Raw genomic sequence first — 27,297 nt, 5'->3', positions numbered from 1 at the left:
CAACCCTCGGATCCAACTCATTTACACCATCATAACCTATCCTCCTGCCTCTGAAAGTCCTACCTATGCCTAATCTCCTCCGACTCATCGATCAATCCCATCACCCACGTGCATGAGCTTACATATCCCCAAATGGTGACCACAACTATCCCCTAATAATTAGTCCACCATAAAGAAACAGACTGCATAGAATGGTTTATTTGTGTGCACAAGACGACTCCCAATAGCGAACAGTCACCAGTAACACAGGACTAACCACTAACCTTGGGTTCCAAACCAGCGTGCTGCCCACATAAAGCACTTCAACGCCTCATCAGGGGTAGTAAAGCACTATATAAATGCAACAACAATATAAACATTTTAAAAGTTTTCCAGATATACGAGAAAACCCTATAAAGACATGTTGGAACTGCGAACTTTGTATGTTTTTAGTATGCTGTGAAATAATTTATTGATGGAAAAGCGGCAAAAAAATAACTCATTCACTGCAGTATTTTTAGGTTACCTTTTTATTGTTGGTAAACTTACTACTGGAATTAGTTTAAATTCAACTTGACAAGTTACAGTCCATGTCTGTCATGAGACAATCGGCACAATGACAAATGTAACTATTTTTTATAGCAAACTTCAAAAAAAATAATTGCAAAAACAAACACTGAGTTATCAACCATGGATTATCTATTTTAATAACCACGTTTAGGTTGATCAAGGTAAGTTAGCATTCAATATCCAAGCATGCACATTAAAAATTACGCCTTCCAAATTATTCTCGGTCTCTTAATAGCGGGGATTCAGCTACTACAAGATCGTTATTTAGATGCTCTAGACTAGACAAATCCTTTTAAAAACTTGCCTAGAGGTACTTTTTGCACATCTTTCTACAGAACATCATAAGTTGGACAACAGTGATCTGATCTAATCTCCAAATACTTTAATAATGTAATAAATAGAACAGTAAATAACCCGTTTTTACAAAACAAAAACAGGTTACAACAGTACACATACTAAAGAGAATCATGCATAGTCCCTTCAAACTGGCATTTCTATTTCAAATGGTCTGTGGAAACTATAAATGAAGGCAAAATTAGGTTGGACCTAGCATCAACCCTAAAAATAAAAAAAATTAAAAATAGGGACACCAATGAAAATATATATCTATTAAATACACTTATCACCATGCTTTTGAGCTAATAATGTGGCCACAAATATCGGGAAAGGAAATGTCAGTGGAACCCCCCATGTCAGAACATGACATGCTTGTGCTGCGTGGTCTTATTCCGCTAAAGTTCCAAGCAGTATAATACAGCGTCACTGCAGCAGCAATGTAATACTGGAGAGCATTAAAGCAGTTCTGTACTCCAGTATTTACGTGCTGCTAGAGCCTTGCTGATAACATGACTTCTGTACTGTTTCCAATTGGAAAACAATGAAGGACAAACAAAATGGAAAACTTTGATGTCAGTGGTAAATAGGGCAGAGCAGTAAACAGCTTCTAGTTGAAAGTTTGAGAGAGACATTTGTTACAATTTTAAACTGACTGCCATTATTTATTTCAGGTACACAACCGGTTAAAGGTAAAAAGCTCATGTAACATCCATAAAACCAGATGCTGGGCAAATCCTTGAAGAAACGAGGCAGCTCAGAATGGTCTGTATCTTCATGTCCCTACAAACCATGATGTGCTGCTACATCTCATCTAAGGTCATCAAATGCACATACATATACTAGCTCTTTTATTTAAGTTAAAACAAACCTACACCAGAAAACAAACAGATGGTCAAAAACAAGGAGTGAAAATCGGAACAATTAAAATGATGTTCATCACTCAATTACAACTAAGTTAACAGGAGTTAAGCATAAATCTGTTAATAAACGTTAAACATTCACAACCTACCCACCAAAACTATTTAAAACACACAATGGATAATTAAAAATGGCAGTCAGCAAACTAATTAGTCATATCCATTTCTCAAACACACTGAAAGTTGATATTTACAGGTCTTTGTACAGAAAAGTCAGGAGATGACCGAAATCCAGCCTTCACTTCAGTACTCCTGCAAACAGTGTCAAAATGGCATCCTACAGAAGAAACGAAAGATGTTATGGAAAACCATTGCAGAGTAAAAAAAAATAAGAATAAACACGTGTTTACATTTGTAAAGGAACGAGCACACTAACAGCAAGTTCACGATGGAAAATGGGTAGCTTGGATCTGGAGTATCAAAGGTTAAGTTGCATAAATAAGAGCTGGGCTCAATTAGAGCTCAGTGAAAATACTGCTAATATGAAAGAAAGCTGTAATATTTACACTTGCAGCTAGCACAGCAAGTAACAAAACTAAATGGAAACAATGCCACATGCTCACCATTTTGGTAGCAACTCCACCACACAGCCCATCTTCCTAAACAAATATGTTAGGCGTTCGAACAGCTTAGTTTTAGCCTTCAACAATTTACATTGGCGGTTGTACCCAGAGAGTTCTACGTCGACCAAATACCTTGCATTACCCTGAAGCTCTATTTTGATGGTTTAACTAATTAAAGGATGGCGGCAGCCAGTGCAACAACAACAAAAAAAACCTTTGCTTCATACAAGGTATTTTTTTCCATTGGTACCATACGAGTACTGCTACAGAATTAGTACCAACACGGAACAAAATGCATACTATCGACTTTTATAGTCGTCCTTACTCAATTGTCACTAACATGTAAATGCTATTGATAAATTATTTTTCTGATCATTATTTTGTTTTGAAATTAAAAATGTGATTCAGGAACGTAATGTATAAACATTAGATTCAGAGACAACAGCCGAACACAAAACCGCCCCAGATGCACCATTTCTCCAAGAAAAATAGGAGCATGCATTAGACTTACGGAAACGTAGCTGAATACGCACTGTGTGTCTGTAAATGTAGTCCCTGGTCCTTCAGTCTGCCCTGTTACTTCCATATAGTTAATTCCCAAATCTTGCAATCTTTTGACCCCACACTACTGTATCATTTTCTGCAATTGCCTTGTCAATGCCCAGGCCTAAATGTATTTCTTACTGTAACTGCTTAACCCGTGGCAGGGTTTGTTCTAAACGTCACGAAATAGACCCCATTACCATCTCCTTCACCCATGTTGCTTACAGTCTGGAGGTCTAAGCCATCATTTGTTTTCCAATCACATTCCAGCTTGTTGCAGGCATAACCATCCAGGGCGCTGGGCACTGATATTTACCGCACCATTTAAAACAAGCATTGGCAATGTCAATATGTATGGTTATGAATGCACTGCCAAAACAGACTTAAAAATCCACGTTCGGTAATGACTGCCCTCCTCTTAGCTGTGCTGCTGCCAGAGAGAAACACCTTAAATTATTCAGTTACGGAAAAATCTTTAATAACATTGCAATGGCACGAGTGTGTCCCCCTAAACAGGAAGAAGGATAAATAAAATGATCATATATATGTGAAGTGCACAGTTTCTGCTCAAACCATGCACTCCTGGCCCCCCAACATGAGGGTAGAGCCAAATCCCCTCTCCTGGTGATACGTAATTGTCTGGCGAAAGCTGCACTGTCAAGCCAGACCATTAAAAAAACAGAACAAACCAGTCCCTTTTAAGTAATCGGCAAGGTAAATACCAATCAATGGCACTATTTCCTCAATTCACATACAACCTTAACTATTACAATGTGAAGCATTTTTGTGTCAGCTGAATATGCAGCCAAAAATAGGTTGCCAACCCTCCTCTCAATCCTCAATCTTGATTAAGGTCACAGCGTGGTTTAAGGACTACTCGGACATGCTGGTATTACCAAGTTTCATCTCCTAAAGGATATCACAAGTCACTTAGCAGCCACTAGCCTCTCTCATGTCAGTCAGAATTCTCATTTCAAGCCTGCACTAAGGGAGGCACCTGCCTAATAACATGTAATTTAAAATTACGATTAACATCACAGCTACAACCTCCAAGATGGCGTTTAGCACATGTCAATATAGGAAATAATCTTGTGCCTCACCTGAGGCAATATAATTATTATAATAATAATAGCTAAACAACGAGCAGCCACTACCAGCATTTAGCACTGAAATGCAATATTTACAGTTGTGGCAGTAACCATAAGAACCTTGCAAATATTTCTCCAAGATTTGCTACAAAACGAGCCCACCATCAAGACATCAACCAGGTAACCACTTTGACGTGACAGTTATTTGGGATACACACCAGAGGCATATAGTTACACGATTATCTTTTAAGCTGATTCTCCTTTTTAAACGTACACATTTGGGACGTAATCATTACAACTGCTTACAAACTACCTTCATTAGTAAAGACTCCCATGCATTTTTGGTCGACATTCCTACCAACGTATAGCTAATCTAGACTAGCAAGTGTTGCCTTTTTTGCTATTGATGCAAAATTCTTAGATTGCACCTAAGGCGAAGGAATCAATTTATTTTGAAGTGCTGGTTAAAAGAGATTTAAAAAATATATATATAGGACATCGATGCTCAGTGGCTTCTAGTCTTGGTACATCCATGACCATTCCTGGTCTTTCAATCAGTAGGGTTTTGCATTCCAGAACTTGTAGTTTTACATCTCAAGTATGTGCTCTTAAGTCCCAGCACGGTGGGTGCTATTGGGTAAATGCACCAATGAGCGAGTGTGCCACACATACCCTATGACAAGTAGCTATGTATGTTATTGTTTATTCACATGAATGTGATTATCAGTAGCTCGAAAAGGTAGCTACCATCCACACGGAGTCACATGATCTTATCATTCAGAAGTAACTTTTGGTAAAATGTTATGAATATATAATAGACGTCTACAAGTGTGATAGTCTTAACCAGGCAACAAACAGATTAAACAGTTACTTACTCATAAAAAGGCATGCCCTTTAAAACTTCCAAGTTGCAGTATACATATAACTGTATCCTGCAATTCACCCCTCCGCACCAGCTGCACCATTTCTCCAAGAAAAATGGGAGCATGCGTTAGACTTACAGAAACGTAGTGAATACAGTGTACGTCTGTAAATGTAGTCCCTGGTCCTTCAGTCTGTCCTGTTGCGTCCATATAGTTAATTCCCAGATCCTGTATTGTTTGGACCCCATACTAATGTCTCATTTTCTCCAATTACCTTGTCAATGCCCAGGCCTAAATTTACTTCTTACCCTAACTGCTTAACCCTTGGAAGGGCTTGTTTTTCACGGAAAGACGTTACACTAAATTGTTGGATAACTTTCAGCCCTAATCACAACATCTAAAAGGAATATCATATGGCAATCATTCCATAACCGAACAAACCTACCTAGTGCAGCCCAAGCAAAAAGACCAATTTTCCGGATCAGATAAGCACACACACAGACAGACAACGGACACCACAGACCCTAGGCTTCATCAAATAGCACACCAGGCAATAATTCACCACCATCTAGGGCCCAATATACACATAACATACTTTGATCTAAACTAACTAAACTGTGTTTAACTGAAAAAAATAATTAGGCCTTTATAGGAAAATCAATTCTAATGTATTTAGTTTTTCATTCAGCTTAGGTCAGATGTGCAAATTAAGATCAGGCTACATAATAGTAAATGTACTTAGGGCAACAGCTTTGAATAAGGGTGAGAAGCAAAAACAAGGTTGAGGTAATAAAGTCTGCTGCTGCACTAATGTCCTTGCATCATCATTACGTTCCTTAGCTGCCACTGGCCCTTTTTAGTAGGGTTACAAAGTTTTCTGTCTCTTGGAAAGTCGTTTCCTCAATTACTATGAATTCTGCATAGTTCTTACTGACATCTAAAAATCCAGTGTTCTAAAACCTTTTGTTCTACCGTACTCCTTCCAAAAGTTACTTAAAACTTTGCATCTCTTCCTAGCATCTGTGTTGCACAAAACATCAGCAATTTGGCTTTTCGATCTGATGCAATAACCCACCATTATTCTTTTAAAGATGTGGAGGTCAGGCTGTGTCTCGAGTAGTAAATCACAAACCAAGTACACAAACAGAACCCAAGTCTTTCAGCTGGACAAGCCTTTCCCAAAGTAACAGACAATTGGTTTCAAATCTAAAACAGGGTCAAAATCTTCACCCCCAGTGTGCTAGCTCGCCAAATGTATTCGCTTAAGATACTTACTTGGCTGCGCTCATTATCAGTTGCATCCTACAGTAGTTCATCCATTTTAAAGTGTTTAAATGCGGCCGATCTCAGAATCACATGGTCAATCCCTTCTTGTTCTGCCTTTCGGTGACAACACCAACAAACTTGTGGCTTAGGATGGGCTCTGTAATGCTCCTCGTGGCACCCGACTTACTACCATTTTTGTAGCCATATAAAGTTATGGGTTAATTACTATCCCCGGAGTAAATTAAAATTACGCCGGCATAATTCACAAAACTGAATTTCGTGTTATGGTTGTTATGCTAAATCTATGAAATTCTGCCATTACTACAGAGATTAGATTTTGAAAACCCAAAGCCAGGACATTTCAGAAAATAGGACTACAATTTGACTACAGTAAACCGAGGAGTACAGTATGACTGACAGCGCCCATCAACAAAGAACAAAAAACGAGGCACTAAGGAAATAAATGCAACTTTGAAATTCTTTATCATGCTTTCCAATAATAGCTGCTATCTAGGAACACACAAAAACGTTCCTCTCCGTTTTCATTCGTCTCTCTCAGAAAACCGGAATTGTGAGAAATGCTATTTTGCTGAAATCTGCAGGGACAGCATGTGACCCCCGAGACTATCCTAGCAACTCGGCCATTACACCACATCGTGTAGTTTTGCACTATTCACTGTAAAGATGTACTTCAAATGCTCAGGAACAACAGAAAGTGAGTGGCTGTCCACGGTGATTTGTTTTGCGTCTTATTTAGCACAGAATGTGTCCTCGTGCCAAAAACTAACGCAAGGATGCATTTTGCCCAAAAAGGCGGATTTGCATTTGTGTAATTTTGCCAAATATTGCATAATTGTGCAAAAGCAAATTCACACTAATGGGTGACACCCTCACCATTCCAAGTTACGAGCCGATTTTCCACACCCAATTTTTATCTTGGTGTTATGCAGAAAAGGGTGAGCAATGTTCTTGCCTTTCTACACTATAGAACTAAACAATGTGTACTTTTAGGGTGATTCCCGAACATGTGTAAAGACACAATAATTATGTTATGGGTTTCAACCCACCTTATGCACCTGCCTTAGCCAAACAAGCCGAGATGTTGGGGTGCAAGGAGATCTAGTGGCAAGTTTTTTTTCTAACCAGTAGAACAACATTTGTTGTAACAAAAAAAAAAACAAAAAAAAAAAAGACACAGCCTTTGCACTATCTTTACCCTTTATGAATGTAAAGAGTCATCCATCCAGCAGAGGTTAACTTTTCTAATGAAATGTAATAAGCACATATACAGACACTGAATGGCTAAATACCTGATTGCAACTACACAGGAATGTATCAGAGTGAACGTTTTTCAGAAGCACTGTTAGAAGATTGTCTTATTCTCAGAGAGAGAGCGAGCATTCTAAAGGTGAATCCTTCGGACAGATTTTCAATCAGACGTTTTTTCGTTTTTTGGACAGTCTGAAAGGTGTTCTTGGTTGAAAGTTCGAGTCATCTACCTTGAATAACAGAAATAAACAGCAGTCATAAGACAAAACATGCACTGTCTAGCTTCAAGTATGAGATTTCAAGGAATAAAGGAGCAATAAACCATTATGACTGAAATAAAAGGTGACAGTAAAGTGACCAATTGAGCATAAATATGACTTCACAATTAGTGGTTACATTTTTACATTACTTTGCAGTCACTTACTAGGATACATTTAGTTATGTTAACACTGCTTAAACAGATAAATACAAATGGCCAACACTTATCTTCATAACATTGAGGGTGAATTTTTCCTCATTTATTTCTCGTTGAATACAAACCTGCTTCTATGTTAGGTGTTGAATACCGTATGTGTTCAGTCAAGCTTCGAAAGATGCACCAAATCATGAATCCAAGGCTATTAAACCACACACCCCCATCAACAAATACACTTGACTGCAAACAACGTAGTTCAAGTGTATTTAAAAGTAGAGCTTCCTTCTAATGGTTTGGAAGACATAAAAGCAGGTTAGGATAATTTGGAGTAAAGGCCTACACCGTCTAGGGACAAATTCACATCTTGTACTGATGTACACCACTAAGTAAATGCCTTGAAATTCCTGAAAGAAGAGTAAATGTATGGATGCACGAGATGAGAGAACTTAATTTAGCAAACTACGAATGTGAAAGTCGGGTATCTGAGAAAGCCCGATCTATTTTAAGACCAGAACTCGTAATGCCTAGCCTGAAGAGTTAAGGCCACATCTGTATCTCTGACTGGGTACCCATTCTTCATTTCAACTTCTTAAAACATCCATTATTTCAATTTTCCCCTGAAGTAACAAACATTTCCAGGAACTAATGTATGCAAGTTCTCATTTAGAACCGTAGGAAAGGAGTCCCTGCTCATAATATCTGATGGGGATGCGACAAGCATACACGGACTCTTTCACATGATGTGGCCCTGTGCTTGAGTTGACTTGGGGAAGGATGCGTCGCTACTCTGAATCCGGTAACTGACATGCACAATATGGATGAATTTCGCTCCAGTGGAACTTTATAAAAACACAAATGTGGCTAGTGGAACACTTATTGACAATGTTTTAAGCAGCACCGCTGTTCGTCATTTTTCCACACACTGTGCTACTTCACAGGCGAATCAAATTCAACCCGGTCTTGGTCGTGCTTGAATATAGCAGCCCAGCCCGAACTGCCAGGTTGAGTAGCTGTCTTCAGAACGGTTGGGTTGGTTTATTTAAATCTGATAACCTACACAGATAAGGAGGTTAGCTCCACTGGTATTCTTCACCAGGAAATGTTTCTCTTAGTCGTACAAATTCATGTACACGTTTTTATTTCTAGGGTTTTAATTGTAGTGTTAGATTACGAGACACGAGCCAAAAGGTATATCTTTGATGAACTATTTGACTAACCAGGCAGCTATGCAACGCTCTTTATACCATTAAAAGTGATGCTGTAACTGGATATTTTGAAGACTTTAAAGGCCAAATGCACATTTCTTCTGATCTTTCCCCAAGTAGACACCCTTTCTCTCACCTGTGTCCAATATGTGCCAGCACGACTAGGATGGTGGGTTTGTTAATATCTGGCTATTTTTCGTGTATCTGTTCCTACTATATATATTAAGGTTAGACTTGCTGTTTTATGGAAGACCGTTTTCTCCCTTAAACCTCATATTTTTCTTCATCTTAGTCTCAGTATTTTTTATTGACCTGTTTTCAATGGAGCAATCACCAAAAAACGCTACCAATAGGAAAAATATATTTTTAAATAGATGGGCTGTCAGTAGCAAAGAAAAAAAAAAAAAAAGTGTATTTGGCACACCCAGCTAAAATAAAACACTAATAAAGAAAGTGGGTGGGAAGTTGAAATAAAAACTATACACAAATGAACAAATTAATGAATGAGATGCTGAATGTAATCAAGGGCAAGTTCTGAAAAGAATACTTTTATGGGAAGAATGTAAAAAAGCAACAACCACAAATAATTTCTTCACAAGAAATACAGTGCAAACAGTAGGATTTTATCATGCATTACACTAAAAAAAAAAATTAATTTACAGCAGGAATGATTGATATTCATATGTCGATATGCGAATTGTGACTATTCCTTGCAAATTACGCCCGATTTCGTCTGAGTTCTCATTTTGTTAGAAACTCAAAACCTTGCTCTTCACCGAAAGGCAGCAAGTTCTCTGCTTGGGATAGCATACCGGGAATCTGTCCATCTTGGAGAAACAGTGCGCTTCAAACACGCCCCCCCTCCTCCTCCCGCCCCCCAAATTTCATATCAGGAATACAAAACAATGATAATACAGCATTTTTTGTGCACGCTGATACTTTAATGCAAGAATTATTAATTCTCATACCCTATTACACTTACCCTTTAACAGAAATGCACCACTAAACGTCTTTTGCAGATGGTACACAACAGTAGGAATGTGACTGTAGTATCTACATGGACACAGGGGTTTCATATTAGTTTCCACTATCGCTGGGCTAATAAAACGAATGTACTTTAACTACAGGAAAAGAAAGGGCTTCCATGTTGAGCCGCATTCCAACTGCAATAACGTAGAGATTGTAAAAGAAAAGTTATTACCTCACCACACATATGCGAAGTATATTCTACCAAACTAGACACTGGCAATCAACAAGAGTAGTTATTCTGGCAAAAATTCTGCCAAACAAAAAGGAAAGTGGGAAGGGTGTTGGACGACAGAGGGGCACGCTCCTTAACCTGGCCATTAAAACGCAAAAATAAGTCAAATCGTAAGAGGCTGTTAACGATTTTAAGCGTCGCCCTCCCAAATAATATGAAGGACTGCCATCCCTCAGGAATTGGGAGTCTAAGGAGCAACGCTAGAGCTGGAAAATAATGATTTGACTCATGCCCTTTTTGGAAGGCCAGCAAGCACTGACAAAGCCAATAGGTCTCACCTCAGAGACCTACTGGGTATGCCCATGTGTCTTTTTCATGTTGTATAACAAAGTCCACAGAAGATAACGAATAAGAAGCGAGCAAATGAGTTACAATATAGCCACCAATGTGAGCACTGTTTTAGGCGGGACCTATATAAAAGGGGATAGGAGGAAGTTCCCAAGAAAATACTTATCTACCTGTGACTGTTCCCATTAACTACTAAAACGAAGTTAAAAAAAAAAACAACAAAAAAAAACACACATACGGGACACACTATGATGCGCTTCAAAAACTTTAAAAATTAAGACCCATTTGTTCAGCCTGGAGTGACTGCTTGGAGCTGCAGAATACTCTTAAGTGGGCAGTGTGTGTACAAGACTGAAGTGTAAGTTACATAACACTTGAGACAATTCTAGCAGTTCGAGAAGTGCATTTTGAAGCCAGAGGTCACAGGAGCAAACTTTATTTTATTTTTTATTTCACACTTGGACAAGGAGTCACTACTTTGTCAACCTCACAGCTGAATCCAGTGTACTAAAGGGAGAACTCTTGTCACACAAGCTTAGTATACAAACCGTTACAAACCATGCAATAGACATCAATACACATCTTGGGAAGCATCTTTCTCTTGACGTGCAGGTTCAGAACGTCTATGCAAACGTCCACTGGAGGTTCCAAAGAAATTATAAGGCGTCGGTGTTGCATCCTAGGAGGGGACATATTATCATTAAAACATACAAGTGTGGTATAAACGAATAAAAAGCATTAGGCGTGAGGAATCGAACGTTCAGAAGGGGAGGGGTACACCTTTTTAACTAACTTAAACGCTATCCATAGACCGAGCGCATTTTACGAGCATCACTATACCAAATTACAAACGCCTAGCCACACCGTCAGCACACTTCAACAAAGGTGTGCAACTAGCATGGAAGAAAAAATACACACACACACACAGCTCTTCAAAGAAACAGCCAAACAAACATTCGGGCAACACGGTTTTGCATAAAGCAAACAGATCTTAACTGTCCCGAGAGGATACCTCGCAGTATGGAAAAATAACCATTATAATGGCAAAGGGCTCTGTGTTATGGCTGTCTGCACCCTGGTTATACAAGATTCGTTGTAACAAGTTCAAGCGTAAGTGATTTATTAGACAGTCTGTAAAAACTTATGAATCCTATAACGGCCCACCCCACCCCCCAACAATAAAACATGGAGATACACAACTCGCCAATATACAGACCATGCATCAAAACAATGAAGATACTGTAGCGCTCAAAGCAGGAACACTGATAAACATTATATCGCTCTTCAAACCAATTACTCGGTTTTAAAACATGGTTGTTTGTTCAAAACTTAAGTTTAACACAATCTGGTATAAACATCCCTACAATAAACCTTGGTTAAAATGGTAACTGGCAGTACCTACTGCAAAGAAAGTCAAAATGTAAAAAGTACAAAACATAATGTAACACCGTTCCGCTACTAAACGAATGTAATGTTTAGTTTCACGACAAAAAGCGTGAAGAAACAGTAAGACAAGTATAAAGTATTTTGAACAACAGGTTAGTAACCCTCCCAACATCTCAGAATACTCGTTCACGAGTTTCTTTTACGTCGATATGGAACGAAAAACGTTAAAAGGTTTAACTTTTGCATATTGTTAGTTGGCATTTCTTGTTTACGTCTCACCTTCGTACCCCTCCGTTAACTGCGCATCGCGAAAGAAACACCGCCCCAATAAACTGAGCATATTTTTTAACACTCAATACTTTTTTTTGCCACTCCAATTCTAACGGTACAGGCTGAAAGGTGCAGTTTTGAAGTCGGCGGAGCCTGCGCTGTAACTCCACCACTGCAAACAATAAGTTGCAAACTTGTCACTGGTGGGCTGCGTCACTACTCCTCCCGGCTCCGTCGCCGTTCATCTGTGGGGCGCAGTTAAAAAACATAACCATTCCGAACGGGTGTCTCAACTCAAATAAAAAGCATCACAAATATTCTTTACATTATCACGCTTTATTATAAGGATAACTTTTTTTTTCCAAAACGAGTCCATCATAATCTTGACGAAAGAAAGTTAGAACAAACAAATTTAATGTTAATTTAGCACACACCAGATTGTTAATAGAGCAAACTTCCGCAGTTCGCTATCAGGGTTGTTTACGCGAGCAGATTATCCTCAAGATACCCTTCTCTGTTCTGGAATACTTGTTTCAGAAATAATAAGTCTTTTGTTCCTCTTTTTCCCCCCCTTTAAATTTGTTTCTGTATGTATATCCTGTAAAGAACAACAGTCGGTAGCCGTTAACGATTCAAACATTTTTTTTCCTTGCGCTACTCCGAATTTTCCAATTGCTAACACTTAAAAATGGGCGAGAGTAGGTTTTTGACCGTGTTTTTTTTTTTATCCTGGCCCCCACTCCTTTTTTTCCGCTCAGCCGCGCCTCTCTGCTGGGCTGCCTGGTAAACCCAAGGGCCCCGGACACTCGCAGAACGCGTGGACAGGAAGTACGAATTTTTTACGATTTTTTCCCGTATTTTTCGAGCGGCGGCGACCACGGGCACAGGGGGATAAAAATTCGAGCAAATAATTCCAGAAAAATTCCCTCCTTACCTACTCCGTCCAATCGAAAATGGCGCCGAAACCGAAAAAACTTCTTAAATTTCATTGTAGGGCTTTTGCAATGGCTTCTGGGACATCTGCGGCTCGGAGTTATAAAAAAAAAAAAAAAGTCTGAAAGGGGAAAGGACTAACGCGCGCTTCCGAGTCTAGCGGAGGGGCGCGCGCATGAGCGCGAGCGAAAAATTAACATGGACAAAGGACAAATATTAGAGTCTTCCGTAACTACTTAGGTACCATCTTCGAAAGGCGAATGCTTGGGGTTCACTACTAGGAACTGCCCGGTGTACGTTTTTGTGAAAGGGCACAAGTGCTGCGTTTTACTAATTAATCCGATTATATTGTATTCCCTAGATAAGCTTCTCATTAGGAATGAACCACTTCATTCTGGTGCTCAGTTGACTAACGAATGCTTACATGTTACACTTGCTTTCTTGGTACACTTAATAGAAGTAGGTGCGTGTCCGCCTCAATAATCAATGGCGTTCCACTTTCCCACTGCAACAACAACGGCCTGAGCCGTGTCTCGAAGCGCCGGCCATGCCAATGCCAGTCAAATGTCATTACTTTAGTCGCTGCTTCCCCGGCTCTCTCTTAAGGTGCTCTTCGATGCGTTTTGCCTGACTGACAAAGTCCCCGCCCCACCCACAAGCTCGTCCTCAAACTGGGCGTTTTATTAGATATTTTTTTTTCTTTTTTTAGGGAACGCTCATGCCCTACAGACAAGGCGCGCGTCCTCGAAGTAACGTCCGATTCCAATTGAGGGCGGAGCCGCGAAAGTGAAAAACAAGACCGAGGGGGAGGGGAACTTGGGAACACCGGCAGTTATACTACAGTGAAAAGCACTTGTTTTGATGACATTGCGACGGTGAATTTAGAGTTAACTGAGAGAATTCTGTTTATATTTATTTCCGAGTCTGAATGCGTGTTTTGTCATATCTAACGTGCGTTAAACTATGGAGGAAGTGGAGAGTAACCGGCGGTTTTCAGATTCTTTGTGTTGTTCAATTACTATTTGCACCAGGATGGTGTGAGTATATTAACGCGATGTCATTAGATCTTCTCTGTTCGCTTGCTCTGTTCCCTTAGTGTAAAGGCTGTTGTGGTTCTAGTCGGCGCCATGTTGCGAGGTTGTTTACGCACAAAAATAGCATAGCCATGTACACGTGTGAGAGTGTGTACTACATCTAGACACGCACTTTCTGTCCGAAATTGACGTTCGTAATACCGCGGCTTGTTACGAGTCACCCGAATTATTGTTGTAGAGAAAGTTTTTGTTTAATTCGTTTTTGTTAATAGGAATGATTGCATTTCACTACTAGACTCAAAACTCGCAGGAAACGCTACTTTGTTTACCAGCGACCATTTTTGACGTTATGTTCGTTTAAAAACGACCGCTAAAGCTGACCAACGAAAGACAACATTTCGTATTGAATCTTACATTCCAAACCATGTTTGATTTCTTTATTGTACTTATTAGCATTCGTTTTTTTGTCATCCTAACGTTAAATGCATCACATTCTTACTCTCGCTTTGGACTTTCTTCAAGTTGCGATACAGGACTGTTCGTTGAAACCATTTAACTAAACTACTAATTTAACATTTATTGTGGATACTTGGGTATCTTTAATAAGAAAAACGAAATTTGGACCCCACCAACAAACGTCGAAACTAAATTGAGGCGTTTGTTAATCACTGCATTTGTGTGACAATAACTTTAAGAGTCGACAGATGTCCAACAAAGGCAGCACTACAGACAGGTCCAACTTTCAACTATTCTGCAGGAGCAGAATTTTGGAACTATAGAATCGCGCCAAACCTACGTCCATTTCCCCAGCATGAAAAGACTCCAGGTGTTAAATAAATAAATATCTTTCCTGCTAGTACTAGGGTTCTTAGTTTCTATTTAGTACGCTTCTACCGCTGCTCTTCGCCATCTTTATTTATACCAGGCCTGACTTGGGTACATGGTTGGTGCGATGAATGTTACACTGTGTCTTATGTCCGAAATGTTGGGTGGAGTGGTAAATGAATAGAGTAGTGCCTTACTTCTAGCTTTTCCAGCACCTGGGATATGGTTGAATTAGCCGGTATTGTTAATTCAATGGCAAGCACACACCCACAGATCATGGGAATATCCTTTTGGTGTTTTTTTATGTGGACGTTTTCTAATTCGCCATCTGTAGCACCATGAGTTTAAACCGAAGGGAACAAGTAGGACTTTAGTTTTATAATTCTATCCAAGTGATTTAAGAATTTTCTTATACAGATTGGTAGATAGCTCCAGTGTTTGGTGGTCTGTACTGAAAAGGACGCCCTACTTAAGTGTATGGGCAGAAGAAGCACTGCTCATCGTGTAAAGGTCCTTATAAGAAGACAGGTGCAGACTTCCGTTGAGATATATAGTATTGTATAGTTCAGTGTGCAATGCGGGGGGTCGTGAAAGACATGCCTGGCCTTTGGGGGTCAGTAAGTGCTTAAGTGAAATGGTTCTTAGTTTGTAGATACAGTAGACATATCACAGTGCCGTAGTCAACTAAGGAGAAAAGCTGGGGCTATAGGTATACTATATTTGTGCAGCCTAGACTGGACAGCAGTAGTGCACAGGTAGCCTGTATGCACTGGTGGATCCTAGGAAGGGGAAGATAACTTAGTCAGTCTGGGGAATTAAAGAGAGATAAGAATCTATGATAATTGATCTTCCTTACAATGCTGGCAGTCGATTAGGCGGTTCCAAATTTTATGTCAAGACCGGAGGCTCCTATTATGCGTTTCTTTTCTTGCTTTATTTAATGAGCAGCAGTCAAGAAACTACAAATCCCATAAGGCTTAACATCTGTAGCCAATGGGATTAAAAAGATAGTTCAAAACACACAGAACCAATAGTAATTACGATATGGCATTATGGCGTCACTTGACTGCAAGCAGCCCTCTTTTCTTGCTGCTGCAGTCGAGATAAATCGCATTTTCTTTTCTCCTTGTTAATACATTATCTGATATTTTAATGCTGTTGGTTTGTAAATATACTGTATTTTGGCCTTTGTCATGTTAGACGGCAAGTTGCCGCATGTTTATATCCGACTCCGACCACTCGTCAACTGTATTTTTGTTGTTTGGAGCTGAGCCCGTCAGCTCTCAATTTATTTCTGAATTTCAGCACGCGTCGCGTGCGTGCCGCTTTTAGGCATTCCTTTCATGCCTTTCCAGCTCACGGCAACTGCCGTCTGTTTACATTTCTTCCGGCCCTCTCTCAGAGGGTTTCCAGCCGTGCGCTCCAGCTGACGCCGGCTTTGTTTACTTTAGACGCACGGCGCGCGCGTTCAAAAATTCCGAACATTCTTTTGCCTCAGGCAGCAACCGTCACTCGGTTTGCTCCTGAGGCAGAGACGTCGTATATCAGAGCGCTTCTAACGGCATTCTTCTTTATTATCTAGAGCAACTTTAGTGGCTTCTTTTAGACCAGGGTTATTTTATTAACCCTTTCTAGTCCCTCTGCTTTCAAAAAGACTCAGTTTTTTCTCGCTTTTGGTCTCCTGACTTTTCAAAATTAATTTTTTCAATTCTATTTTATTTCTACATATTTTACTGTCTTTAAAGACATAATGGAACCTGGCAATTCCTCTATGGAACAGAGTGTTTCCTCTGAACTGGAAGACATGAGACATGAACTTTGTGATTTCATCAGAAGCTCTGTCCATCAGGCAGTTTCTTCCTCATTACAAAAATTATCAAAAAATCTGGAGAATAACCTTTCTAACTTAATTTCCAAATCGGCCCAGACTGCGGGGGAATGCAGTACGCGTCCACCAGCGAAGCCAGATATGGGGATGCATATGGAAAGTGAGTCCTTCTCACGTATGCCAGAGGACGCGGTTCCTCACAAGGCTCCTGCCAAGGAGTATAACAATATGGCGCCAAAATCTTCTCTAAAACGAAAATCTAAAGAACGCAATGTTCTCCCGGTTATTTCTCCAGTTATTCAAGATACAGACGAAGATATGCCTGATGTAGATTCAGATTCTTATTTATCTGATAAAGACGATGATGAGTCCTTTTCCATTCCTCCAAAGAAACCAAAAATAACCTCTGCTACCCCTTCTCTCTTTGACTCAGAGGGTTTTCCTATGTTCGATCCCTCTCAAATTCATCATCCCAATTCCACGGAGTGGTTTCCAGCGGACCATGTGGGTCGTTATGTGGCACAAAAACTATTTTCTCCACTAGACAAACAAACCAGGTCTAAATTAAAGTCTGAATGTCCTCGTCCCGTACTTTCCAACAAAGCCACTATCACTCCTACTATTGATGAACAAATGTTGACTTTCTTCACCAAACAAGGCAAGGACCCGCGCAAGGGCGTAGATAAAGCTTGGTCCTCTTGCCAAGATAAACTCTTAGATATTACTGGACCTCTTACTAGAATTTTCGATCTTGTGGAATCAGCCAGACTAGACGGGTCCTTTCTGGACCCAGAAGAGTTATCTTTATGGACTCAGCGTTGTTTCTGCCTTTTGGGAAATGCAAATTCTTCCTTTATTCACGAGAGACGTAAAGGTCTACTTATTAAACTTGATCCCAAACTCGTCAAATTGGCAACCGTTCAACCTCAGTTCCAATCGGATGGACAGCTTTTTGGAGACTCCTTTATCAAGGACCTCGGCAAATATGTTGCTACTTTCACCTCGTTAACCAAAGCCCAACAGTCCATGAGAAAAATGTTTCACCAGCGGGTTTTTGCCAGGGCCGGTAGAGGCAGGGGTCGCTTTACTGGCCGCGGATTCACCAATCAAGGCTCCAGAGGTTATTACAGCTCATATCAGCAAGACTTTAGACCTCAGTTCTACCCCCAACGTGGCAGAGGATACCGTGCCAGGTCGACCAGACATTCCAGAGCCACCAACCCAACAGGTAAGCCTCTTTGTCGATTCTTTCCCGACAGGAGGTCGTATTTCCCATTTTCTGTCAAATTGGCATGCAATAACAAAAGATGCTTGGGTGTTAAACACAGTTCTAGGTTACAAAATAGAACTTTATTCTACTCCTGTCCAAACTTTTTTCCAACCTCCTCCCCAATTTTCTACAGAAATGGTTCATCTAATTTCCCTAGAGGTAGACACATTGTTACGCAAACAAGCGATTGCGCCCACTCTTCCCCTTCCTTCAGGTTTTATCAGCCCAATTTTTCTTGTTCAAAAGAAAAACAAAAAGATGCGTCCAGTCATCAATCTAAAACATTTCAACCGGTTTGTAGTATACCGGCATTTCAAAATGGAAACAATCCTCCATCTCAGAGATATTCTCCTCCAGAACGACTGGATGGTCAGATTGGATCTACGGGACGCTTACTTAGTCGTTCCGGTTCATCCAGAATACAGAAAATTTCTCCAATTCCAATGGTTAGACAAAATGTATCACTTTACCTCTCTGCCCTTCGGTCTATCGTCGGCCCCATGGTGCTTCACAAAACTCATGAAACCCGTGGTAGCTTTTCTAAGAGCTCAAGGGATAAGATTATTAATTTATTTAGACGATATCCTCATACTAAGTCAATCGCCTCAGACTCTCATACTCCACCTGCAATCGACTTGCTCTCTGTTGGAGCAATTGGGTTTCATAATAAACAGAGAAAAATCCCTTCTTATCCCTTCCCAAGTCGTAGAATTTCTAGGGTTTCAAATCAATTCCCGTTCAGCGACCCTTCTTCTACCATTGTCAAAAATAAAATCCATAAAATCAGAAATTCTGCAAATTCTCCGAAATTCCCTCATTTCCCTCCGAACTCTAGCCCGAGTTGTAGGTCTTCTCTCCTCCTCTATCCAAGCAATCTTTCCGGGTCCCCTTCATTATCGTGCCCTTCAAAGATTAAAGATTCAACACCTGAGAAAGGGGCTTTCGTATTCCGATCTCGTTCCTTTGGACATAGAGTCTCGCACGGAGCTTCAATGGTGGATAGACCATTTAGCTGCTTGGAACGGGAGAAGTATTTTTCCATCAGCCCCAGATCTTGTGTTAGAATCCGATGCAAGTCATCAAGGCTGGGGGGCCCGCTGTGGACCCATCTCGACTGGAGGTACATGGTCAAGCGAGGAGTCCAAATTGCACATCAATTGTTTAGAGATGCTTGCAGGCTCCTTTGCAATCAGAAGTCTTGCAAAGAACAAAGTACATTGTGCAATCCTGCTCAGGATGGACAACATATCTGCAGTCAGATATATAAACCATCTTGGGGGCACACGATCCAAACCTTTGGCAGATCTAGCCAAGAGCTTTTGGGAGTTTTGCCTCTCAAACCATCTTTCGGTACATGCAGAGTATCTTCCTGGGACTCTCAACACAGTGGCGGATTGGCATTCTCGTCACCTTCGAGACTCCAGCGATTGGAGACTTCATCCTTCCGTGTTTCACAGCATTCAATCCTTATGGGGCCCTTTCTCCATAGACCTTTTTGCATCCCGACTCAACACACAACTTCCCCAATTTTACAGCTGGCGCCCAGATCCCTTAGCCTTAGCATCAGATGCTTTCTCTCAAGACTGGTCGTTTTCCCTCAACTATGCCTTTCCTCCTTTCATAATGATCAACAGGGTTCTGGCTCAGGCCAGACGTCAACACGCCTCTCTCTCTCTTATCGTCCCGTTTTGGCAATCTCAAATTTGGTTCCCCACTCTTTTAGAAATGTCAATAGATTTTCCCTTGCTAATTCCATCCTTTCCGGATCTGCTGCTAGACCCTCTTCACCGTGCTCACCCCCTTATTCTGAACAATATCCTAACCTTATCCACTTGGAAAATATCAGGAATCCCCAGTCTTCCCCTGTCATTTCGGCAGAAGCTTCCCATTACATCTCAAACTCCTGGGCCCCAGGCACCAAAAAAGCCTATAAGGCGGCCTGGTCTCTATGGGATTGCTGGTGTGTGGGAAGACAAATTGATCCCTTTTCAGCAGATGTTATTTTTGTCGTAAATTTTCTAGCCTCGGAAGCTAGCAAAGGAAAAGCATTTCGCACTATCAATCTTTACAGATCTGCTATCTCTTCCAACCATATTCATGTTCACGGGAAACCAGTAGGCGAGCACCCGTTGGTCTGTAAATTATTGAAGGGAGTAAAATTTTCTAAACCTCCGTTACCAAAATACAACCACTTGTGGGATGTTAATATTGTTTTGAAATATTTGATTGCATTACCAGATAATTCAAGTTTATCATTAAAGCTTTTATCTGCTAAATTAACAATGTTATTATGTTTAGTTTCTATTAAACGGTTATCAGATGTTAAGGCTTTGGACGTCTCCAGCCGTCAATTCACCCCGTCGGGTGTGTTGTTTTCGGTTGTAAGACGTACTAAGACGAATTTGTCATCAGTCTTTTATCCCTATTTTCCGCTTCAACCAAAATTGTGTGTAGGACAATGTCTCAAAGTCTATGAGCATAGAACCGCAGATTTGAGAACATCCTCCTCCCAACTTCTCATATCTTTCAGAAAACCCCATAACCCTGTTTCTTCTGCTACACTAGCACGTTGGGTAAGACTGATTATGTCCTTGGCTGGTATTGATGTTTCCAAGTTTGGAGCTCATTCCTCTAGGGGGGCTATGGCTTCCAAAGCCTTTTGGGCGGGTTCCCGTTTGGAGGATATTCTAAAATCTGCGGATTGGTCCAATGATAATACTTTTAAAGTGTTTTATTGCAAACCAATTGATAATGCTTCTTTCAACGTGATTAATATGCTTTAAACTCGCATAATAGGAGCCTCCGGTCTTGACATAAAATGTAGATTTTCCTAGTTTATGACGGAAAGTCTTAATTTTATTAAAGACACGGAGGCGAGTATTATCCCACCTCTTGTATAACTTTGTTTTCCCTCCCTTTCTCTAGTTCCGGCTTCAACCACTCAGACAACGTCCTAATCAGATCCCGTCAGGTCATCCAAACATTTCGTTCCCTTCAGGACTTGGATCATCCCTGTCGGTTTGGCCGGACCACCCTCGCTTCTGCAAGCTCCTGGACTTTTTCTCTGATGTTTTTGCTTTCCTCATGGCTCTGTTTATTCTTTGCTTGTTATTTCCTTTGTTCACAGTTAACTGACTTCATTTGCAAGAAAAGAGGGCTGCTTGCAGTCAAGTGACGTCATAATGCCATATCGTAATTACTATTGGTTCTGTGTGTTTTGAACTATCTTTTTAATCCCATTGGCTACAGATGTTAAGCCTTATGGGATTTGTAGTTTCTTGACTGCTGCTCATTAAATAAAGCAAGAAAAGAAACGCATAATACTCGCCTCCGTGTCTTTAATAAAATTAAGACTTTCCGTCATAAACTAGGAAAATCTACATTCTCAGCGCTATTTGGAACAATGAGGGAAGTCAGACCATTTACTGCAGGTGAGGATCACTGTTTTTGATGCGTTTTAATTTTAGGTGGTCTACTGCTAGAAGATATGGATCCAAGGAGGGTATGTAAATAGGTTTTTCTATTTTCAGGAGGATCTGGGTTTCATCTTAGTTGTAGCAGGAGTCTGGTTTGCTGATGTCTGCAAGAGTGCTCAGGGCTTTAATTAAAAAGATGTTATGGTAAAACATTGGTTGTTGTCTTTCATGAAGGTATTAAGCGATGCAGTATGATGTAGCCCTCTCATTCTGAGTTGCTCCCTTCTATGTAGTAGAGGTTGATATTAGTCTGTTAAATGGTGGAGAGATGTCTAGTAAGAGGAATAAAGGCAAATAGTTGCTTGTGGGCTATTCTCACTGTTAGCTTTACATGTATGGTAATTGGTAAGAAGTTAGCCATCCCACAACCTAATCCCATTGGAAAATGCAACACATAGAATGTTCATTTGTGATTGTTGGGACGCAAAAGTCCTTTGTATGGTAATGGATGTGCACCCTTGCCCTGAATGCGTGTACAGGCTCACTTGTTTTAAAGTACCACTTCTGTGTTCCTAACTCACCCCTTGGCCTACAACGGTTTGGTGTGTAGTGCTGTGCAGAGCATGAGTGGTGTATCTGCGCTGGGTGTATGTTTGCCCGGGAAGGGTACAATACAAGGATAATGCAGTACTGGCTGTACATGCATGTTGAATACATGTGCTTGGATGTAAGTGTGCCTATGAGTGGGCCAGTACATAAAGGATGTAGCACTATGCAGTGCATGCATGTTAAATGTATGTGTTGGATGTACATGTGCCTAAGAGGGGTACAATACATGAAGGATAGAGTGCTGTTCAGTGCGTGCACATTAAATATGTGCTGGATGTGTGGGTGTGTGTGTGAGTGGTACAATAATGAAGGATACAGAGTCTGGAGGCTGTATACATGCACTGGATGTATGTGTGCCTGTAAATGGTACAATACATGGCGGGCCTTGGGTTCCATTTCAAGAGACCCAGGTCTGCATGTTGAAACATCTACAGAAGGTAGAGGAACCACCCCCCTCCCCCCAAACAGATTTCTATATTACTGTATTCCTGTAAACTGCGTGGAACACAAACTGGAAGAGTGGAGGGCCAGGCTTCCCCCTTACACCAAAGGGTATTCTCATTCTTAGATTCAGTGATAGGTCACAAGAAAAGGGCCTGGACACATCTCAGGAAGGAGATGGGGTTGATAAAAGAATAATAAAGAGTAGGACTGGGACCCCGGGCAAACCCTTTGATGCACATATCAATGTGGCTGACATCCAGGGGTGAACTGTAGTCCTCCCATGGCCTGTGTTGTGAGCTATCACCTTTTGAGTCTCTCCTACTGTGACAGACTGCTTTCAAGTGAGCAAACCATTGGGCACTTCAAAAAAATCGGAACGCCAACACAAACATCAAAGACTCAAACACATTTGCTGTCAGGAAATGTACTTTAAGGAGGGGAGCTTGAGACCCCCGAAATTGTAATCTGTCAAGTAGCCAGATCGGCTGTGTGAGGAGGGCAAGCTCTGCTAGACTTTTGCCTGTGATCAGGACTGCTAGTCTCCCTGCTGGGAGAGAGGATGCACGGCCACCTACCTGCGCCTTGTACAGTGAACACACCTAGACAAACTGCTACCTCTCGGACACCCATAGAGGGGGCGTGTGCTCTGGACCCTCTGAGCCTGCATGTGCGGCTAAGACTTGATTCGGGCAGTCAATCCTGTTGGAACTTGCTGGCTAGGCAGCACTTGTGTGCTGTAACACTTTTGACTTTAAAATAGAGTTAGGGTTGACTCTTGAGACTCATGCTACTAGTGGGGCAATCCCTGGACATTGCCAATAGCGAATTGGGAATTATCACTAGACGTGAAGGAGTGGGACAGGGAGCCGCCAAGGAAAAACTAGCACACCGACCTCAGTGGGATTGTAGAGTTTGTGAATGCCATATTTTTCCTTTGTGTTGTTAGTGGTATAAATAAAGTACTTCTCTTTGTTTTTCATAAAATTTAGTATTTTGCTGGACAATGATTTATTACTGCTGTGCACATTTTGAATTATGAGCCTTTGTTGACTCTCTTGTATCCACCTAACACAGAGGGAGCTTTGGACTGCTCATACCACATTATTCCTAAGAGTAAAGTGCAGAAGGGGTAATTGGCACACTGAATCAGGACCCATAGTAGGTTGGGCCCCAGGATATCAGGAGTAAAAGGCCTCAACCCTGGCCCAATAGCCCCTGCTTCCCCCCCCGGCCCAGCTGAAAGGGGTTCTGTCAGTGGTCTGGAATTCTGCTGAAAAATAAATGGATGCACCAGCTGACCCGCACCCCAAAGAAAGAATCCCTTGGTGCTCCATAAATACTTCTTTGCCTTCCAAGATTGCCTAGGACCCCTTTTCTACAGTGCAGTATTACAGTATCCACATCTCCAAATAAGGGCTTGAAAAAATCCAAACCTGAAACCCAGTGCTGAAATATCCTAAGCCCAACCTACACCAAAGTTCGAAGCAACAAAATAAAACCACCCAAATGTGATACAACAAGAGATAAGCTAGAAAACCTCACCCAGAAAAGACACTTTAGATTGTGGCCTCTGACGCAGTGCAGGAGTTTTAGATCGCTGGCCTATTTCTACTGGCTGTTATGCTGCCCAGTTGTACTACATCAGTAATGCGTGCTTTCATCATCCCAAGAGTTGCTGAAATTTCAATTTGAAAGGCATGGGCACAGTGGCGGCTGGCAGCTTTAGGAGGGAGGAGGTGGGGTGGGGCACACACATACACACTCATTCTTTCACACACAGACACGCATGCACGCACATTCATTAACAACACTCGTACCATTCAAACATGCACGCACCAAACATTCATTTTAAAACATCACACACACTCATTCTTTCACACACGCACGCACGCACATCCATTAACAACATTCATACCATTCAAACATGCCCACATGCACCAAACATTCATTTTAAAAGATCGTGCACACTCATTCTTTCACACACACACGCACATCCATTAACAACACCCATAACACTCAAACATGCACGCGCGCACCAAACATTCAATTTAAAACATCACACACACACACTTACCTTCAGCCTCCAGGTCCCAGGAGAGTTGGGGCTGCTGCCTTCCCTCATTGGCTGACCTGACGTCAGCCAATGAGGGAAGGCAGCAGTCCCAGCCTCGTCACAGAGTGGGATGGTGTCAGTGAGACTGCTGACCCCACCCCACTCTGTGACGAAGTGTCACTGATTAACACTCGCCCTGGGCGCTTCAGGGCTTAAACCTGAAGCGCCCAGGGCGAGTGTCAATAGGTGACGCTTTCCTCGTCACCCAGGGGAGGGCCTCGAGGCACCTTTGCTGAGCTGAGGAGGTCACGCCCATAGGAGCTGTGACCTCCTGAGCCCAGCAAAGTTCAGCTCAAGCAGCCATGAGTCTGCGCAAATTGCGCATGGATCACTCCTGGCTGTCTGAGCTGAAAATGAAGAGTGTCTGTCAACACTCTTCATGAGGGGCAAAAAGTGGGGGGGCGTGGCCCCTCCGCCCTAAAGGACGGGCCACCACTGCATGGGTATGCTCATGATTTCGAGTTCAAGAACTGAGACACTTAAGGGTCAGACTGTTGACCAGTTCTTTTAGACTCGGTAAACACGAACATCTCAGTGGTCTACAGATAGCTGCAAAATAATTACTGGTGATTTTAACATCAATCAATTGTAACACTTATAGGCCTGATGATGAACAATGTGGTTTGTCATGAACAACAGTATTTACCTCACTACTGATCAGCAAATGGCAATTTTCTGAAAGTGTTTTAACAAACAGTGTTTTGTTGATTTAAATGATAGATTTGATATTAATAGACCAGCTCAGTTTAGGCACTAGACTTTAAATCAAGGGACAGTACAGGAGTACACTTTAGAACAGGGGCCCTGCTTCTCATTTTGTAAGGACCTTCACATAAAGGTATGTCCCTGTAAAAGAAATGTAATGCTCTGAGCCCATTTGACGTCTAAAGCATATTTAGCAAAACTGTAACAATCACCATTCAATGAGACAGCACTTCGCTTCACCAAGCAGATGAGCTTTTTAATGCTAAGCCTACCCCAAATTTCCCACACTGCTATACAATTTCTTCACATAGGCAGTTGATGTAGCATACATGTACCAGGAACTTTAGATAACTGTACCAACTGGTACTGGGTTTCCTATGAGAATAACAACAAAGGCCCTTGGGGAGAGATACCACAGCGGATATCTCAGATGCTCAGATAGATTTATTGGGAACCCTTGCTTTGTAGTGCCAGGCATGGAAGGGATGCAGGATACCTCCAAGGCAAGAGAACTCAAGCACATTGGTATAACACAGGTACACAAAATCACTGCAGGTTTTTCAGTAGGGCAGTTTGCAAAATCATAATTAAGTCTTCTAAAAAATGTAAAAAAGCAGTGTTTTTCATTTTGGATCTTCTAGGTGTATGCCTAAAACAGATCTATTGCCATTAATCTTTTAATTTCTATTTCAATATAATTTTATTATAAGACCGGAGACTCCTATTATGCTTCTCTAATCTTGCATTTATTAAATAGCAGCTGTCAGAAACATTGAAGAACTACAGCTCCCATCAGGCTTAGCAACAATTAGCCAATGGGAAGCAAATGGTAGTACTACACATAACCAGTCAGGACACAGGACCCCTATAATACATACCTTGATTGTAAACAATCCTCTTTTCTTGCTGCTTGCAGTCAAGATAAGTATCATGCTTATCCTCAATGATGTCATTATTAGTGAATTGTGCTTTTTGTCTCCTGATATTTTATACTATTGCTACTGTTTGTTGTATTTATTAACGTTTTTCTTTATCTGCAGATACACATGCAAGTGCCATCCTTCCTTATTTTCCTTTTGCCCCTTGGTCGCGCCCATCATTAGCTTGGGACGCAGCAGGATGGGCACTGTTTCACTTCAGTTGACCTTGCTTATATATTGCGAGCTCTGTCACTGCTAAACTGTTTGGCTCTATGCTGTGACATGTCTTAAGTCGGTCGGTTCTTCTGACGTCGAAATCCTTAGATTTGTCTTGGCGCGCTCTGGTCTCCAGCCTTTTCTGTGCCTCAGCTTTCCTTCAACAGTGTGTCTCCTCTCTGTGGGTGGAGAGCTTCTTTATCCTCACATGCTGGGACTTCGGTTAACCCTTTTGTTGCTACAAAAAAATAACTTTATTTTGCTGTTAGACCTGGCATCCTTAGAGTGGCCTTACTCCAGACTTTGTACCTCCTGTTTTGTTGGCTCTAGGACCCTGAGCTCTTTACCACTGCTAACCAATGCTAAAGTGCGTGTGCTTCTCCCCTAAACATGGTAACATTGGTGTATCCACGATTGGTATATTTAATTTATCTGTAAGTCCCTTGTAAAGTGGTATACTATATACCCAGGGCCTGTAAATTAAATGCTACTAGTGGGCCTGCAGCACTGAGTGTGCTACCCACTTAAATAGCTCTGTAAACATGTCTCAGGCTTGCCACTGCAGAGCCTATGTGTGCAGACTCACTGCCACCCTGACTTGGTATTTAAGTCCTCTTGCAAGCCCAGAAACCCCCTTTCTTACATATGTCACCTCTAAGGTGGGCCCTAGGTAGCCCAGAGGGCAGAGTGCCATGTAAGCAAAAGATCGGGCACGTACCTAGTTAGGAAAAACTCCAAAAGTCATTTTTATTACTGTGAGGCTTT

General features: G+C 41.3%; 1 protein-coding gene and 1 long non-coding RNA gene across 2 annotated transcripts; one reads left to right on the top strand and one right to left on the bottom strand.

Annotated features, from left to right (window-relative positions):
- Positions 1-491: 491 nt before the first annotated feature.
- On the bottom strand, positions 492-13,262 carry LOC138263833 (uncharacterized). The gene is made up of 5 exons (XR_011199286.1): positions 13,154-13,262; positions 12,229-12,464; positions 11,122-11,242; positions 7,436-7,624; positions 492-2,079 (listed from the first exon to the last, which is right to left on the bottom strand). It is a non-coding gene; the product is annotated as an uncharacterized lncRNA (long non-coding RNA).
- Positions 13,263-16,178: 2,916 nt separating this feature from the next.
- LOC138263817 (uncharacterized) lies at positions 16,179-21,430 on the top strand. The gene is made up of 2 exons (XM_069212492.1): positions 16,179-18,067; positions 21,035-21,430. The coding sequence occupies exons 1-2, from the start codon at positions 16,762-16,764 to the stop codon at positions 21,064-21,066; spliced, it is 1,338 nt and encodes a 445-aa protein (XP_069068593.1). The 5' UTR covers positions 16,179-16,761; the 3' UTR covers positions 21,067-21,430.
- Positions 21,431-27,297: the final 5,867 nt, after the last annotated feature.

The sequence above is a fragment of the Pleurodeles waltl genome, chromosome 2_1, assembly GCF_031143425.1.
Source record: "Pleurodeles waltl isolate 20211129_DDA chromosome 2_1, aPleWal1.hap1.20221129, whole genome shotgun sequence".
Lineage (NCBI taxonomy): Eukaryota > Metazoa > Chordata > Amphibia > Caudata > Salamandridae > Pleurodeles > Pleurodeles waltl.
This window is presented reverse-complemented; position numbering and strand designations above follow the sequence as displayed.